This window comes from Trachemys scripta, chromosome 6 (genome assembly GCF_013100865.1).
Source record: "Trachemys scripta elegans isolate TJP31775 chromosome 6, CAS_Tse_1.0, whole genome shotgun sequence".
Classification (NCBI taxonomy): domain Eukaryota; kingdom Metazoa; phylum Chordata; order Testudines; family Emydidae; genus Trachemys; species Trachemys scripta.
The window spans coordinates 123,918,339-123,937,856 of NC_048303.1; the positions used below are offsets into that span (position 1 = coordinate 123,918,339).

The window sequence follows — 19,518 nt, forward strand, 5'->3', positions numbered from 1 at the left end:
ATTCTCATCTCACTCACACCACTTTTATATCCATGTAATTACACCTACTTCAATGAAGTTACTCTTGATTTACAATAGTGTCAGAAGAGAAATTGGGCCCCTGGTAATAAATGGCGGGAATGAGAAGAGAGGTACAGTTTGCTGGGGATTTTTCTACAACTAAAGAGGAAATATCACACAGGTTACTCAGTAAAATCACAAGTAAATGGAGATATTAATGAAAAATGATTCTCTTAGTCTGTAAGGGCTGAAAGTCATTTTTTCATTAATACTTTATAACTTAGAAATACCTACTGAATAATCCTTTCATTATTATGGCTTTGTTTCATGTCCTCTGTCTGTTTCAGTCTTGACTGATCAAGCTTACACAGTGGAAGCTATCTGGCTGGAAAAGATTGGAACAGGATGTACTATAAGGATTATGGTTTAATCTAGTGACTCCAGATGCTATACTAGGAATAATGTCAACGGGTGCATATTACTGGCATATTTATATTTGTCCATATCCCTCGCATTTTTATTTTCATTTATCACATGTTGCAAAATGCAGAGATCAGTGGAGACCGGGGCCAGCATCTCCACTGGTGGGTAAATAGGTGTAACCGGTACAGCTAGACTGAGTCCCGCCTGCTGAAATGCAAAGTAGGGAAGTACAGTAATTTAACCCCTTCCACCCTGCAGTCTCTCCTACCACATTCAAAACAGTACATGGCCCCTAAAGTGCGTCTGTCCTAGAGAACTGGATCATTTCAAGGCTAAAGGTTACAGTTCATACAGCTTGATCCTCAAGCAATTAATGTGTCTGCGCTCAGTAATCTGGTTTCTTCCGATCAGTTGTACATAGAAGACCCCCTCTAGCTATAGCAGCACCTATGTCAAAGCACTTTCCCAGAATTCCCTGAATGCCTCCATCCAGACCAAGAGCATACAAGCAGATGAATAGTTGACAGGAGAATAATACTGTTGTCTTGTTTTCAGCAACAGTTCATACAGTAAAAAAAATCTGCATATTAACATACATCATTCACTTTTCTGGTAACAAAAACACTTCCTAGAAAAATTAATTCAACATTTTGTTTGTGAAGCCCATGTACTTCAAATTAACAGCTCAGGGCTTTACAATATTATAATGCCCCCATAATGCACAAATTATTTTGATCAAGCAATTCATGGCTTATCAAAACACAACAAGCTTAGCTCTAGAAGACCAGCATTCATCTGGGTCAGAGTTAATGTCTTTGTGTGTTGACGAAATATGTATTTTACACAGGAACAGCCCCTTTTTGGGCTTTTGAAAGTGCAGTGTGAGCAACTGTGCCTTGTACCACCCTATCCCCACCCGTTTGCTCTCTGCTCCCCCCTAGGTAGGCAGGGCCCCCCTGGGTGTACACACCCTTTCTGAAAAATGTTTGATGCAGGCAGAGGAATCCCCCACAAAAATCATCCTTTTGGCCACCTAAACTGCCACTTTCTTCCACACAAGCTTCTGGTTTGCTAATCCTGGGATTGCTCTCTAGACAAATGGGTGAAAGGAGAGAGCACCGAGGGGGAACAATATTATAGGGTAGAGCCGGGAGGCTCTACCAATGTAGCTCCAGCATCTGGGCTCTAGTACTGAAACACTTCAGACGGCGCTGGAGTGGGCAGAGATTCACTGAAGACTCACGCAAAGGTGCCCCTGGGTGGGTTGGCAGCACAGACTGAACCTGAGACCTCTAGATCGAAAAGCCTGAGATGCTACAGCTTGCAAAGGAGCAGCTACCTTGCCAGGAACAGACTCATAAACTTATTTACCTTGGCTGGCTATTGGAGGGGGCCAAAGACCCACACTCCCCCAGCCTGGGTCACCTCCCTCAGAGCAGTGCAACCAGACCTCTCCACTAGTGACATAACAGAAGCACGTTTGTGTGCGGAGACCAAGCTTTCTTCAGGCTGAGTAGCACTCTCCCACGTAAGTAGTTCCATGGACGCCAGAGGGCGCGCATAGCTACTCCGCGTGAGCAAGGACTGCAGGATGGGGCACAAAGTGTTTTGGCAGCAGTCCAGGCACTCGGACAAGTCGTGGCAATCTCCGCTTTCTTGAGAAGAGATGAGACTGCAGGGGCTGATGAGGCTAAGAGATAGCCAGGCTCTTATTTTGGAAGTAGGCAGGAGCTGGGGCCCAGAGACTAATGAAGTTTTCCAAGCTCGCACTCGGCAATGTGGAATGGAGCGTAGTAATTACAGGGAGCTGCGGAGATGTCTCTTGTCTAGGAAGAGTTTCAAATGAAGTTATTAACTCCGTGGTGCAGCAAGGGCATCTTGGGGTGGGAATTTTAACAAATCCTTTTTATCTTAAACATTCAGACATAGCCCAGACCTGGGCATCTTTATCTGTTAAAGTTCCTGTCCAGACAACGGAATCAGCTATTTTTTCTCCAGGATGGGTGAACTTCAGAAAGTTCACAGCTTGGCATAACAACCTTATCGCAGAAACGTTCTCATGAAACTTGCCGTACTGCCTGCTTCCAGTCGTGTCACAGCTCCCCCTGAGAACAGGGCACAGGCCTCCAGCCCATCCTCACGTGAGTAGTTCTTACTCCTTGGTGTAGCGCCATTGGAAGTGGGTCTAATGAAAGGCTGACTAAGCGAGGACTCGGTTACACGTGCAGCGGGTACCTGGGCATCTGCAGTACTGTAGCGCTTCGTGAGGACGCTACCTACTCCAATGAGAGCTTTTCCCATCAGAGTAGGTACTCCAGGTGTAGCTATGTCAACGCGAGAAGCCCTCCGGTCGACATAGTGCTGTGCACACTGGGGGTGAGGTCTGTATAACTGTATCGGTCAGGGGGATGGATTTTCCACACCCCTGAGCGGCTTAGTTATACTGCCGTAAGTCTGTAGTGTAGACCAAGCCTGAGTGAACAGTCAGGATTGGGATCTTGAGAATAGCAGGATCAGGCCCCTAGCTGCCCTTACAGAATTTTGGTGCTTCCAACCAAAAACAGTCAGATTGTCCATTCTATTGCAGCCTGGCATACAATGGAGCAAACTGACCAGATTGCCCCCTGCCCTAGGGGATCCCAGGCTGCCTACCTCACAGCTCCCAATATTGGGTTGTACCGGGGCTGGGAGGGGTGCCTGGCTATTCTCAGCAGCACAGCAGCCCATGGAAAGCCACAGTAACCTAGAGCAACCCAGCTCCAAATTGCACTGGGGCCTTTGGGAGGCTCCTGGCAAGGCCTAGAATTTGAGAGGGTAAAGCCTAGTGCAGGAAAACTGTAATGCAGTTTGACCCAGAAAGTGCAGGCGGCAGCTGCTGGCATGGTATTCTCAGTGACAGGAACCCATGTGTGGAATTGCTTTTCCCATCATTGGTGCAACAAAGCTGGAGTCAGTTGATGTTCAGCACATGTGCAAGGCCCATCTGTTTTCCCAGGCCATCAGAAAAAGGGTAGGTTACTGGGAGTTGCATTAAAGGGGAGTGGTACGTTTTATTCTTAATAGGCAGCATTGAGAGCAGAGCACATAATCGGTTGCTGAGATTTGCGCTTGAACAAAGTTAGATGTCTTGAAGTTGCCAGGCCTGATGAAATCCATCCTAGAATACTCAAGGAGATATCCGAACCATTAGTAATTATCTTCAAAAACTCATGGGAGATGGAAGAAGACTGGAAGAGGGCAAATACAGTGCTACTCTATAAAAAAGGAAATAAGAACAACTTGGGGAATTGCAGACCAGTCAGCTTAACTTCAGTACCTGGAAAGATAATGGAGCAAATAATTAAGCAATCAGTTTGTAGACACCTAGAAGATAAATAACAGTCGGCCTGGATTTATCAAGATCAAATCACGTTAAACCAACCTGACAGCTTTCTTTGACAGGTTAACAAGCCTTGTGGATAGAGGGGAAGTGGTAGATGTGATATACCTTGACTTTAGTAAGGCTTTTGATACTGTTTCATATGACCTTCTCATAAACAAACTAGGGAAATACAGCCTAGATGGAGCTACTATAAGGTGGGTGCATAACTGGTGGGAAAACCATTCCCAGAGAGTAGTTATCAGTGGTTCACAGTCAAACTGGAAGGGCATAACAAGTGGGGTCCTGTAGGGATTGGTCCTGGGTCTGGTTCTGTTAAATGTCTTCAGTGATTTTATAATGGCATAGAGAGTACACTTATAAAGTTGTGGACAATACCAAGCTGGGAGGGGTTGCAAGTGCTTTGGCGGATAGGATTAAAATTCAAAATGATCTGGACAAACTGGAGAAATGGTCTGAAGTAAAAAGGATGAAATTCAATAAGGACAAATGCAAAGTACTCCACTTAGGAAGGAACAATCAGTTGCACATATACAAAATGGGAGATAACTGCCTAGGAAGGAGTACTGCAGAAAGGAATCTGGGGGTCATAGTGGATCACAAGCTAAATATGAGTCAACAGCATAACACTAACAACAAGGAGTCTGGTGGCACCTTAAAGACTAACAGATTTATTTGGGCATAAGCTTTCGTGGGTAAAAACTCACTTCTTCGGATGCATAACACTGTTGCGAAAAAAGAAAAAGAAAAGCAAACATCCTTCTGGGATGTATTAGCAGGAATATTGTAAGCAAGGCCGGAGAAGTCATTCTTCTGCTTTACTCTGCGTTGATAAGGCCTCAACTGGAGCATAGTGCCCAGTTCTGGGTGTCATGTTTCAGGAAAGATGTGGAGAAATTAGAGAAAATCCAGAGAAGAGCAACAAAAATGATTAAAGTTCTAGAAACCATGACCTATGAGGGAAGGTGGGGAAAAAAGGGTTTGTTTCTTCTGGAGAAGAGAAGACTGAGGGAGGGGACATAAAAGGTTGTTACAAGGAGGAGGTTGGAAAAATTGTTCTTGTTAACTTCTGAGGATGGGACAAGAAGCAATGGACTTAAATTGCAGCTAGGGAGGTTTAGGTTGGACATTAGGTAAGCACTTGAATAAATTGTCTAGGGAGGTTGTAGAATCTCCATCATTGGAGGTTTTTAAGAACAAGTCAGACAAACACCTGTCAGGGATGGTCTAGGTATTACGTAGTCCTGCCTTGAGTGCCAGGACTGGACCAGTTGACCTCTCAAGGTCCCTTCCTGTCCTACACTTCTGTGATTCTAATGTACATGTTGTGATGGGGTCAGGCCAGATGTCTACAAGAGAGTGGTCAAAGATAGATACATTAGTTCCAGGTTAAGCAGGTCCCTTTTCCCTGGGTAAGATAACAGGGACTATTCCAGAACACTCAGGAACTTTCTGGAACTAATTAAGGCAGGCAGGCTAATTAGGATGCCTGCAGCCAATTGGGAAGCTGCTAGAATTAATTAAGGCTAATCAGGACACCTGGTTTAAAAAAGGCTCTCACTCCAGTTAGTGAGGTGTGCGTAAGGAGCTGGGAGTGAGAGGGTGTGCTGCTGGAGGACTGAGGGGTACAAGCATTAACAGATATCAGGAGGAAGGTCCTGTGGTGAGGACAAAGAAGGTGTCGGGAGGAGGCCATGGGGAAGTAACCCAGGGAATTGTAGCTGTCACGCAGCTGTTCCAGAAGGCACTCTAGACAGCTGCGATCCACAGGGCCCTGGGCTGGAATCTGGGGTAGAGGGCGGGCCTGGGTTCCCCCCAAACCTCCCAACTCCTGATCCAACACAGGAGATTCCACCAGAGGGGAAGGTCTCTGGGCTGTTTCCCGACCCACATGGTGGATCAGCAGAAACTGCGGGGATTGTTCTTACTCTTTTTCCCCATACTAGCCAGTGATGAGGTTATCTGAGTGCACAGCAGATTTGAGCCATGAAAGTGGCCAAACTGCGGGCTACTGTGAATCTCTGAGGCTAGCAAAATCCACCAATAAGCGCGGGACCCACCAAGGTAGAGGAGGAACTTTATCACAATGAGTACATCAGGGTGAGTGCATATTACAGGTCCCCCTCTATGCCCGCCCCACAGAGGATGTAAGTCTCTTTACAACCCCAGCTAACGAGCTTTCATTCAGGCTGTAGCTGCTCATGCTTTTAGCTCTGGAGGTCCCGGTTTCAATTCCCTGGTGGGTCCGCCAAGATGGCAGCTCTCACTCTGGCACCTACGAAACAAAGATACGTAGATTACTTGGAAATCTAATGCCAAGATTCTCAAAAGGGACGAGGGATGCTGAGTGGCCAACCTGAGATACCTTTAAAGCAGCCTCGTTTATTTATTTGTTTGTTCCCAGAAACTGCTGAGTACCCACCTTCTGAAAATCATGCCCTTTTAAGGTATCAAGTTGAGCACTGAAAAGTACTGATCACTTTTGAAATCTTTGCCTAAATAAATAAAGATGTAGGTGTCTTTTAGTAAGAACAGGGAAGACCGGGCTGTATATGGGGTGTTCCTCCCACACTATCCAGGTTTGGGTTTTATTTACTCCTTCAAAATGCAGCAAAACACCTGGGTAGGAAGTAAAGGTTTGGCTGAAAATTTCCTATTTTTTTTTTTAATTGAAAATGGCCAGAATACAAACAAATAAAACCAGAGGGGAAAATCAAGACGTTGAAGGGGGCCAATGTAAGGAACACAAGTGTGTGTGTGTGGGGGGGGGGGAATTGAAAAACAAGAGAACACAGCAGCTCAGTGGCTGAACTGGTAATAGACCCGAGGTTTCTGAGACCCCAGGCTGGGGCCTGATCCACTGGACCATGCAGCCTGCCTATTAGGAAAATGAAAATAAATACATTTATGATGCCCTCTCTCCACCACCCCCCAGCTACTCCAGAAAAATAAACAAACCAACAGTGGAAGGAGAAAGCAATGGGAGAAGGAGCTACTCAGCAACAAGGGTTAAGAGGCCAAAGAGCAAAGGAAATGTCCATTTGCCTGCTCCCTATCCACACAACAGACACACACCTGAAAGGGGGCATTGTACTGGGAGAGGGGCTACTTTTCTGGGGGGTTTTAAACCTTCCAACAGTAACCCTCATGGGGTGTCCATTGCTCCTTTCTCTGTTAGGAAATGGAAAGGAAAATAGTGCCACACATCTGCCAATTGGCCAGCATTATAGTTAGGACTGTATGTTATTTGGGGCAGTGACTCTGTTTCTTGTTGTGTGACAGACAAGGTGGGTGAGGTAATATCTGTGATGGGACCAACTTCTGAATAGAAAATGACTTTTATGGGTTGGTTGCCATTGAACTTAATAGGAGCAAATTCCAGGATTATTTTTCTTTTCTTTCAGTCAAATACAAGAAAGTTTATGTTGTTTATGCACAGAACTCTTTCATCCACACTGCATGTTGAATGGGACCCGGATTCTCTTCACACGCACAATGCACCCACTTACATCCCCATAGAGCGGCAGAAAAATCTCTGCCACCACATAAAACCTCTTATTCCAGACTCCAAGTATCCCATTCCCCCTACAATAGCAGGTTAACCCAGGCACCAGGATTCCCAAGCTGACTGTCACTAACACAGCCATTCCCCCACAGAGCTCTTCAGGTTTGGGATAGGTATTCTGAGTGTCACAGCTAAATACAAGGTGGAACAGATTGTTAAGCATAAGCAGTTAACCCATGTTGCAAGAAACCATGCAAGCAGTGGGCAGTTAACACCTCTGCAGTTCTAGGACAAAGGAGAGTTAGTGGGCTACAGATTGTTGTAATGAGACACAGTGTCTCTATTCAGTCCACAATCTTTGGTGTCTAGCAGAGTTATGAATTTAAGCCAGGGGTTCTCAAAATGGGGGTCGGGACCCCTTAGGGGGTCACAAGGTTATTACATGGAGGGGGTCACGAGCTGTCAGCCTCCACCCCAAACCCCGCTTTGCCTCCAGCGTTTATAATGGTGTTAAATACATAAAAAAGTGTTTTTAATTTATGGAAGGTGAGGGGGGCACACTCAGAGGGTTGCTATGTGAAAGCGGTCACCAGTACAAAAGTTTGAGAACCACTGATTTAAGCTGCCAGGCTCATCTTTTGCAGTGATCACTTGGTGAGAGGTGTTCACCCACAGGTGATAGGGGGCTTTTGTCTCATTTTTCTGTGTGAAATCATTTGAGAGTATGGTGATTCTCTAGTTTCACACACCTAATAGTTGTTGGGGCATTTGATGCACTAGACGAGTTACACCACATGTTGTGATAAGCATATGTCAGATCCATGCATCTTGAAAGGTGTGTTGTGAGGAATATTGATCATGATAGCAATGAAGGTAGGGCTGCAGATTTTGCATCTGTTATGGCAGGGTCTGGTGCCACTTTGAGTTGGTGTGTCGTGGTCTGTGGGGAACTTGTTTCTGATGGTGATCTGGGTGAGGTTGGTGGATTATTTGAAGGCCAGAAGAAAGGGAGGTTGGGAATATCTTTCAGGATGGGTCCCCACCAAGTATGGGTTGAAATGTTTTATATCCTGTAGGGGTTCCAGTGTGGGGTTGTAGGCAACAACTAATAGTGTATATTTAGTGGGGGTTTTCCTGTATTAAAACAGGTTCTCTTGTGGAATTAGTGTGGTCCATTACATGATGTGATCTACTTCTCTGGTACATGTCCTTGTTTGGTGAAGGCTGTTTTAAGTATCTTAAGGTGTATATCCCAGACCTTCTCCTGAAAGCTTATTCTGTGTTATCTGAGGCCATGGCTGTAGATAATAGGTTTCTTGGTGTTGGCATGGTTGCTGGATCTGTGAAGGTAGGTGTGGTGATCTGTGGGTTTTTTGTATATAAGTTGTTTGTAGGGCCATTGTTGAAGCTGATTGTGGTGTCCAGGATGTTGATGCTGGTGCAGGAGTGAATGGTGGTTGTTGAAGTTGTAGTGGAAATCTGAGCAAGTTTGGGTCATCTGTCCAGAGGATGAAAATATCATTAATGTATCTCAGATACATCATCAGTTTCTAGTTGCATTTTTCCAGAAATTCTTCCACAAGGTGGCCCATGAAGAGGTTTGCATATTGGAGAACCTTCCTAGTACCCATCGCTGTTCCCACAGTTTGGACAAAGTGTTTGAATGTAAAATGTTTTGGGTAAGGATGAAATGGATGAGTTTGGTGATGTGTTTGAGATGGTCATCTGACAGTTGTTCATTGTCTTGTAGATATTTGAGGCAAGCAGCAATGCCATCGTGAGGAATGTTGGTGTATAGGGAGGTGACTTCCTGATAGCAAGTATGGTGTTCTGAGAGAGGTTGTTGATGCAGAGTTTCTGGACAAGTTGTTTGTGCAGGAGGAAACTTGCCCTTTGTCTGACGAGTGTTTTGAAGATGGTTTCTGTGAGTCCCAATAGTCCTTCTGTAAGAATGTCATGGCCAGATATGATGGGGAATGTTTAGACAAAGCTGAGAATTTGCACGTTTTCAGGAGCCATAATCTAACTCTCGGCTTTTTCCCTGTCTTCAGAGTCTATGAATAAACACTTTATTTATACTGATTATGCTACAGTAAAAAAGTGCATAACAAAAGAGCACAGAACTCACAGAATTGGGTACATGCCAATTGCCAAAATACTAATTTGTCAGGATTCTCATTCTTTTTGGACCACATTCCGCTTCTCCTTATATTAGTGGGGCTTTGGGCAACTTGGGACTGTTCCTCGTAACTGGCCCTCCATCCATCCATCCAAGCCCCCTCCCTCATCAGCTGGGATCCACTAAGTTCTGCTACAGAGCTGGAGAGTAACAGCGCTGTGAAGGAGACCTTGCATACAAATGAGGTATATTTTAATGGCGCATATACAGTGTAATTCATTGGAGAGGGCACATAGTGAACTGGGACTTAGAAGACCTACCCTGTTTCCCCGAAAATAAGACATCCTCCGAAAATAAGGCCTACTTACAGTTTTGCCTCTCGTTGTAATATAAGGCATCCCCCCGATAATAAGACCTCCCCGATAATAAGGCATCCACCGATAATAAGGCATTTTTCATTTCTGAAAAATAAGACATCCCCTGAAAATAAGACCTAGCGCATCTTTGGGAGCAAAAATTAATATAAGACACTGTCTTATTTTCGGGGAAACAGGGTATGTTCTGTTCCTCAGCTCTGCCAGTGACCTGCTGTGTGACCCTAGGAAGTCATTTCCCCTCTCTGTGCCTCTATTTCCCCTCTCCCCCTTTATGTCAAGGTAGACAGCCAGCTCTTTGGGGCAGGGGTGGTCTCTCACTGTGTATGTGCAGCATCTAGCACAGATGGGGCCTCAATCTCTGTTGTGGCCAGTAGGTGTGACTCCAAAAGAAATAATAGTGTATCATTGTGCACAACAAATACACATCTCTGCGGCTGACAGGGCAGGAAAGTGCCTCGAATGTATCGGTTTTCTCGGTAGGACTGGAAGGGCTAATCATTTCTGCAGTGCACTGACTCCCATGCAAACATGGTCTGCGTCAGCTTTAGCTGTGATTTAGACTGTCTGGAAACCTTAGCTCTCGTGATAGTGCCGTGCACTGGCATCCATGTGCCATATTTCTGATATACGGAAAATACATTCTCAAGGGCTTTGGTTTGCTACAACTGGCTTCTAAATAAACCCCACAGAGACAAACTGCTGGTGCCAGCAGCACCACGTCTAATCAAAGCAAGTCATGCTTCGACATTTTTTGTGTGTGTAACCCACGCACCTCCTGGGTGTGATGTTCTGTCCCATCTAGTGGTACCGAGACCACATAGAGAGAGATTAATGAATCTGCTCTACAGCCTTAGCTAACAGCCAGTTGGCTTTTAGTGCGTGAGCTGCTACTGCATGATCTAAGCTCCAAAGGTCCCAGGTTCGATCCCGCCTACTGAGATCTGTCAGCATTGCATTTGTGACTGGGGAAGGTGGATTTCTCCATGTGACGTGGTATTCATCATTGTGGAGGGCAAATTATGGAGACCTGAGAGGCATCTTGCCGTTCCATGATGCAGAAGGGAGTCTGTATCCCATAGAACCTGTTTTTCTCCATGCTGGTTGAGTTTAGACCTGACTTGGTTCAAGAGAGCCTGTGTGGAAGCAGATTCCTCCAGCCACTGTATAATGTGTGTGCTGTGCTCGTGTTTTATAGATGTGATATCAAGCCACGTCCTCGTCTAGGAGAAAGAGAGAGGTGAACTGGGCTAACCAATGGGATAATCCCCTATTCCTGTCTTACAATTTTAAAACAGGCTGGTAAGTTCTGGTTTCTTTTTTTTTCTTTTCATGTTTCTTTCCTGGACAGGGAAAGCAGTAAACAATTCCAGACAGTTGTGCAAGGCTTAACCATGTTGGTGAACTCCTGTGCGTGGTTCCATTAGGCCCAATAAGGTGACTTGTGCGAGTGAGCAATCCCTGTAGCGAGTAGGATTTGCACAATGGTGTAAGTAGCCCTGTGAGTAAGTAGGCTGCACAGGTACCTAAGACATCCAGGATGTGTGGGATTTCTGTGATTTCTGGGCATCTTCTACTCACTGATAGCCCGGTCTGGTAACTTCACTGTGTGAGGAGCTCTGGTGACCTTCCCTGGGAGTTCAGCATGGGGAGTGCGTGAGGGTTGGGGCTTTGTCTAGCAATCTGGGCATGTACCAGTACAGTGAGGTGATGCAGTGTGCTCTAGTTCTGTGACTCCTGCTACAGATAACACAGTTCAACCCGAACCTATCTGCTGAGCCTGAGATTGTGACTCCGACTCCTTTGTTCTCCCCATGCTCTGGTGGAGGAAGTGATCTGCACCACCCCTATGCCTGGCACCGATTCCTTCCCCAGCCCGCTGGCCACACACACCTGTATGGGAGAGGCAGTAGTAGCAGGCCATTGAAAGTGTTTTTTAGTAAGGGTCCTGCAGGGATCTGTTCTTGGCCTGCTACTAATCAGTATCTTTATCAATGACATAGAAGAACATATAAAATCATGGCTGGCAAAATGCCCAGATGAGACACAAATTGATGGAGGGATAAACAATGATGGGGACAGGCACAGACGACTTGTGCCTCCTGATGTTGGGGGGTCACGATCTAAAGGGGGAGGACATGGGACCGCCTCACATGTCTCCTCTGCCCAGTGGACCCCCCTGCCCTGTGCCCAGCTTGGGTCCACCAGGCTCCCCCTCCAGAGTCACCTGAGGGGGAGGGCTGGCTGTGTCCTTCTCCCACTGCACCCCCCCCCCCCCGGTGCGTTTGGCTGCTCTCCCTGGCAGCCGGGCCCGGGTGGGGAGCGGGACGGAGCTGCTTCTCATGTGACTGAAGCTGGCCTTGCCGGGTCGCTGACTGAGCAGCGCGGCAGCTGCCTGAGAGAGCCTGGCTGGGGCAGGGCCCCCTCTGCTCCCCGCCTGAGCCCAGCTGCCAGGGTCAGGGGCCGAACCAACTGAACACGAGCTCCTGATGCACGGCTGTAGCTAAAAGAGCTAACAGGGTTATGTAAGCAGGAAGATATCAAGTAGGGGCAGAGCAATGATAATACCTCCGTATATGGCATCAGTGACACTCTTCCTGAAATACTGTGTCAACTTCTGGCATCCGCACTTTAATTCCTAAAACATCTGCCAATTCTTCCTGCCAAACACCTCTAAGATCCAGGCTTTCTTCTCCATCCACATGGCTAAAACGCTTACTCCTCTTGCGTCTCAACTGCTTGCTTCCTCTGTGGCCTGAACCTATTCTGTTGTACCGCTTTCATATCCATTCACGATACTGCAAAGATCACTTCCCTAGCTCATTGCTTTGAGTATGTCACTCTTCTTTTAGTTCCTCGCTTGGCTTCCCCTTCTTTGCTGCATCAAAGTACCCGGCTTCACTTTTAAGGTCCTTCAGAGCCAATCCCTGCCCTTCCTGTCATCCCTTATGCTGCTGAGATGCCAGTTCCTCCGGTAATGATCCCAGCCTTCAACACCCAATGATTCAATTTTCAAATGAGCACGTCTGCACTCTGTCCTCAAGCCACCCCCTACGTCTGGAGGAGCTCCCCATAAGCATCTGCGCGGTCACCATGTTGCCCTGCTTCGTTTCACTCCTTACAACTGTCTGCTGTGATCCCTACAAAAAACTCCTTGCCTAGGCTACTGGTGCAGTGGGCCGGTCGCTTGTCATGCTGACCTTTATTGTCTCATTGTTACCTGGTGCTTCCACCTGTTGTCTCTCATCTTATGCTTAGGTTGTCAGCTCTCTGTGGCACAGGCTGCCTCTTATTCTGTGTTTGTACACCCCCCCAGCACTGTGGAGCGCTGGTTGCTCGCTGCAAATACTGCACCCTTCACTGCAGCTCTATCTACATAATTTATCCAAGAGATGGTAGTCTATAAATAGGGGAGAAGATTTCTGAGGTAGAAAGCTTTTTAATCTCCTGGCCAAAGGCGTAACATCCAATTGTTGGAAGCTGAAGCTAGATAAATTCAGACTAGAAATATGGCCCAAATGTTAAACAGGGAGGGTTATTAACCTTTGGAACCACTTACTCAGGCATGTAATAAATTCTTCATTACGTGAAGTCTTTAAATGAAGCCTGATGGCTCTCTAAAAGGGAATGGCTGGGTAAAATTATATCCTGGGGGTATTTGGGAGATCAGCCCACATGATCACAATGATCCCTTCTGGCCTGTGAAGTGGCTACCTGGAAACGCAGAGGAGTAAGAGGACCCTTTGTGCATCTATGGACCTGAGGAGATGCCCACCTCTAGGCATCCACAACACACCTTTCAGGATCCTTGGGTACTACACATGCCTATCACAACATGTGCTGTATCTCCTCCAGTGCACTAAATGCTCCAACAACAGCGATGTGGGTGAAATCAGACAATCTGCAGAAAAGGACCTGGGCATTACAGTGGATGAGAAGCTGGATATGAGTCGGCAGTGTGCCCTTGTTGCTAAGAAGGCTAAGGGTATATGGGCCTTGTAGCAAGGCGGTGGGATACCCCACAGCCCCACTGAGGGCCGAACCTCCCCTAATATCAACGTGGGCGGAGCCACGGGTCCAGCGCCCGCCCCTCCGAGGTCACGGCCCTGATCCGGAAGTGTAAAAGCCCACCTGCAGAGCTCAGTGGAGCCCAGGCCGGCGGAGAGAGCAGACGTCCATGGCTGAGCTCCCGCTTGGGAAACTGCCGCAGGCCGCGACCGGCCTGCTGACTCACCGGGCCGGTCGAGCCTACCTCTCGTCCGGTACCCGAGGAGGACTGGCCAAGCCTGCCCCGGGCCAGCTACCCCGAGGAGGACTGGCCAAGCCTGCCCCATGCCAGCTACCCCGAGGAGCCGATGCTGGTGGAAAGCAACGATGACACTAGGACGGCCCAGGTACCATACGAGGGGGAATGTGGAAGTAGCCCGGGGGCAGCTGACCCCAGTCTGGCTGCTGCACTGCCAGAGCCTATGTCAGTGTGTTGCAGCCAGGATCCCCACTGACAGCAGCGAGTTTCCGTCGCTGCTAGGGCCCTGGGCTGGGACGCAGTGGAGTGGGAGGGCCTGCGTCCCCCCTGCCACCCACTCCTTGGGTAGCACACTCCCCCTTTTCCCCTGGCCTAGAGAGGCTGGGTACCTAGGTGACTATTTGCTTGCTGCCCCATCCTGACCTAGGGCCTGGGCTGCCACAAACTGACCCAGCCCCTGCTTAAGGGCCTGGGCCTCTGATTAACTATTTGCTACTGACTCAGCCCCTGACCTAGGGCCTGGGCTGCTATAGACTTTGCCTCAGCCCTTGCTTAAGGGCCTGCGTTCGGACCTCTTGGCTCAGCCCCTGCTTACGGGCCTGAGCCCCTAACTGTGGGCCTGCGGTCCCTGGCTGCCGCTGGACCAGAGCAAGGCGGTGGGATACCCCACAGCCCCGCTGAGGGCCGAACCTCGGCCCACATCTACTACAGGGCTGCATTAGTAGGAGCATTGCCAGCAGATCGAGGGAAGTGATTATTCCCCTATATTCGGCACTGGTGAGGCCACATCTGGAGTATTGCATCCAGTTTTGGGCTCCTCACTACAGAAAGGATGTGGACAAATTGGAGAGAGTCCAGCGGAGGGCAACGAAAATGATCAGGGGGCTTGGGCACATGACTTACGAGGAGAGGCTGAGGGAACTGGGCTTATTTAGGCTGCAGAAGAGAAGAGTGAGGGGGGATTTGATAGCAGCCTTCAACTACATGAAGCAGGGAGGGGTTCCAAAGAGGATGGAGCTCGGCTGTTCTCAGTGTTGGCAGATGACAGATCAAGGAGCAATGGTCTCAAATTGCAGTGGGGGAGGTCTAGGTTGGATATTAGGAAAATCTTTTTCACTAGGAGGGTGGTGAAGCACTGGAATGGGTTACCTAGGGAGGTGGTGGAATCTCCATCCTTAGAGGTTTTTAAGGTCCAGCATTACAAAACCTTGGCTAGGATGATTTAATTGGTGTTGGTCCTGCTTTGAGCAGGGGGTTGGACTAGATGACCTTCTGAGGGCTCTTCCAACTCTGATCTTCTATGACTCTTCTATGAATCACTATGCTCTCGAATGATCTCACACAGGAAAATAAGACAAAAAACACCTATCATCTGTGAGTGAACTCTTTTCACAAAGCGATCACTGTCTGACCTCTCCATCTTCATCCTCAAAGGAAATCTGCACAACCCTTTCAAAAGACAAGTCTGGAAGCTTAAATTCATAACTCTGCTAGGCACCAAAAATCAGGGACTGAACAGAGACCCTGGATTTATGGCTTATTACAGCAATCTGTAACCCACTAACCCCCTCAGTCCTATGACTGCAGAGGGACTAACAAGCCACTCTACCTTGAATGGTCCCTTTACAATATGTGCTAACTACTTATGCTAAACAATCCGTTCCACCTTGTATTTAGCTGTGAGTACCTTTCCCAGACCAGAAGAAGAGCTCTGTGTAAGCGCCACAGCTTTTGTGTCTCACTAAAAGAAGTTGGTTCCATAAAAGATATTCCCTCGCCCACCTTGTATCCTTAATAACATGAGAGTCTGGCAACAAGAGATGGTTTAGAAAAGACATTTGAGAACAATGGTGAGCCACTCATGCCCTTCAACTTGAAAGCAGCTGCTGTCTAGGTCGAAAATAGCCTGATTAGCAAAGCACTTAGGCCATGCCTACACTACCACTTATGTTGGCAAAACTTACGTTGCTCAGGGGTGTGAAAAAACACACCTTACAGCAGCAGAGCTGCATCAGTACGGCTGTGCCGCTGTAAGCTCTCTAGTGTAGACATAGCCATAGACACATGCTTTAAGTGCTTTGCTAAATCAGATCCCAAGCAATGTGGATGGGTGGCTTCTCCTCCTATGACGCAGATAAGGTGACACAAGCAACTTCAATGGCACCCCCTATACAAAATAATTTCTCTAATTTACACAGCTGGCAAGGTTGCATCCCTGGGAATGGACACTTAGGAAGAGGAGATAAATGGTTTCATGCAATGCTAGTCTGACAATTAACCAGAACTAAGGCTGAAAACGTGGTGCAATTGGTAACCTTTTTTGGACCTCATGACATAACCCTCATGTCACGTGCAGAAGCAGGGATTCCAATATTCTCCAGACCCAGGTCTCTTGCGGCCGTCGTGCCAGTCTAGAGTTGTTTCTATTTTAATTGAATGGACGCCGTATGGGTGTCGTAGGGTCTGAACGTCCCCCAAGTTTGGGTTTGTTTGGATCTGGGACTCTTTTCTAATGATCAGTGTTGCCGGAACTGCAAAGGGGACTTACAGCGTGCTTGTCTGGGAAGAGGTCATTCCTGATAAGAGCGAATGCCCCCACAACATCTGGGGCACTAGACAAAGAGCAAAAGCTTTGTTTCTAAAGCATATAACTGTTTAGTTGACCTCCTTTTATAAAATAAATCTTTCCCCCATTGGCTCATGCGCAGGGGATATAGAAATTTAAATTCACTGCAACAGACAGGATGACATCCGGGAGATCAAGTGCTTAAAGAAATGCTCTCAAAGGAAGTTTTCATCTAGGTATTTTAAAAACCTTTCCCCTAAAGGGACCTTATTTTCTGACATGCCCCAAAAACCTGTTTCTGTAACTCCCCTCTCCCCAAGTTATACGTGGGCTAGAGGACACGATGGATGCTTTTTGAAAATAGTAGAGTGTCATTCCTCAGGTTGGTAGAAAACCAAGAAACTCTCTCATTATTGTAAAAAAAAAAAAAAAGGCCAGCCAATAACAATGAAAAGAGGGTGTTGTGTCGGTAGATGCAGAGGACAAGACTAAGACGCACACCATAGTTCCAGGGGCTGGAATCTAGTGGGTAGACACTACTTCTGCAGTCAGTTGTCTAGGGAATATATTGTATTTATATACAGACTATTTCTGGGGGTTTAGCTGCTGTTCTGTACAATGAAACCCTCCTCACCGTGGAGAGGAGATTTTGACTTGGTTTATTTTGTATGCTAAAGTTCACCGTGGGGCATATCTCTCCCCACTCCCGCAAACTCTGCCAGGCCTTGGCTAACATAGAAGGCTCCGCTAGCGCCTGCAGCAGCAGCTCATGCTTTAAGATTCCCTAGGTCCCAGGTTTGACCCCTGCTGCCAGTGAGCCACAGGGGGCTTCATGTTACATCTACACCCACTCTGCTGCAGCCGGCCCCTTACCCCGCTCACTCTCTCTGCATCTTGCCCGCACCGACTATGGCACTCTGCCCTCCCCCACCCTCGTTTGCATGTTCAGAAGCCAGCAAGAAGCTGCTGCCACCTGCTGTTTGGCAGAGGGGTTGGCGTACCAGCCATACCAGTTCTTGTAGACAGACAGGCCCGGCCGTCTCTGCACACTGGTGCTCTTGCATATCGGGGTGCTGGAGTTAGAGATGCTGGGGATGCCGCAGCTTGGAGTGGTTTTCCTCATATATGGGGTTTACAGTTTGGTTCAATGGCGTTCCACACCCCCACTGTACAAATTGTTCCAATGCCCCTGTTGCATATTGCCTCATATAGCCAGTCCAGAGTAGCTCCAGAAATAGCACAGGGTCCATAACTACAGCTTCTGGGAATAACACATGCTTATTAATTTGTAGTAACACATGGTTCATAATCAGTGTTTTTATGTAAAATCATTAAAAAGCTACATAATTAATCAACACGTTCCTCATGTTGTCGGGGACATCTGTGCATTTAGAGTGGTATTAGTATTCCGAAGTGACAAACCCATGTGTTGGCGTTCTGCAAAATCCCTAATCCAAACCATTCTGTTCTCAATTTCCATTCTATAGCAGTCTGGTTAAGAGCCCACATGCAGTCCCTACACCATTTACAACAGCAGCTGAATTCGTTACCTTGACAAAGTTATGCTCACGAAGCAGAATTGCTGCTGACTTACCACATCGATTATCTGCAGCAAAGAAAGTTGTAGCTCAACAATAAGAGGTTGGGAATCATTCACTACGGGGCGTTCAAGGCGATTGTAGTTCCTCAACAGTTCTCTATACAGACGCCTTTGGTTTTCACCCTGCTGGGAAACTTTTGGAGGGGAAAAAAAGATGGTGACATAAATCATCTGGCCCGATCAGAAAGTCATTTTATTTTTGAACCCTCCATAGTTTATTTTGATCTTCTAAAACCGAGAAGCAGATTCCCAGAAAGTAAAGACCTCCTCAAGTTTGCCCATATCTAACACGTCTTCCATTCTATGGTTTCATAAAACATTGTGCACTGCATGCGTTTCTATCACAGAGCCGCCAAAGAACTAGAGGTATATAAGCTGGCTAGGAATCTTTAGTGCCACATGACAAAATACACAGCTGAAGCTCTTGACAGCTCTCTAAGGCAGAAAAGCCCACACGACAAACTTGCTATCAAGATGTTCCTATCGGGGTGCTGCAGGGGGTGGGAAATAGAGTTATGACTTCCCTTCCCCATGTGCTAACTAGCACACCTGGCTTCCCTGAAGCCAATGCCCAAATTCCCACTGATTTTCATTGGGGCCAGAATTTCACACTGGGGGTATAGCAGCTAAAGGAGTAGAGCTGTGGGAGGTGTTATTTCTGTCAATGCCTTCCCTGCTGCCCCTCAACACAGGCCTGTGCCAAACAAGCACAGTCTAGCCCTGTAGAAATGGCTAATCCTTCTGAAAATCCTACAGCTCTCTGATAATCTGCGTAGCCTCAACTGCCATATTATGGAATGAAGTGGGGGGTTTAAAGTCCTTGTACTGGTTTTTTAACTTCTACTTTCCTTGGGTGCTCCTCATTCGTATGTTATGAGACAGCGTAAATGGAAGCACCAATCTACTGTCTGAGGGTCATTCATAGTTTTGTATACCTCCGCCATATCCCTTCTCCCAACTTCATTTGTTTCTAATCTGTGAAGTCTTTCCAGACTGCTAATTTCTTTTGCCGTTTTTCACTCTGGATCTTTTCTCTTTCTGCTAGCAGTGCAAATCCTTTTTTTTTTTTTTTTTTTTTTGAGGTAGTATGACCAGAATGAAGCACAGCATTCAAGGGGAGGGTGCTCCATTGATTTGTACAATGGCATTACAACAATTTCAGTATTGTCCTTACACCCTGATCCTGCAAAGACTGAGCCATGTGTGTAAATTAGTTTCACTGGGACTATTCATAGGCATAAGGGTACATCAATACATTAGAGATTATGAGGCCTTTGGACACTAAGATAATGGCGGCCACATAAGT

At 47.0% G+C, this 19,518-nt stretch overlaps 1 protein-coding gene across 1 annotated transcript in view; it reads right to left on the reverse strand.

The window, feature by feature from the left end:
* The window catches only part of LOC117879444 (neuronal acetylcholine receptor subunit alpha-7-like), a 102,441-nt gene that overhangs the window by 62,255 nt on the left and 20,668 nt on the right, over nt 1-19,518 (reverse strand). Inside the window, exon 2 of the mRNA XM_034774638.1 lies at nt 18,207-18,346. Coding sequence (XP_034630529.1) covers nt 18,207-18,346 — 140 coding nt within the window. The remainder of the gene's footprint in view (nt 1-18,206; nt 18,347-19,518) is intronic.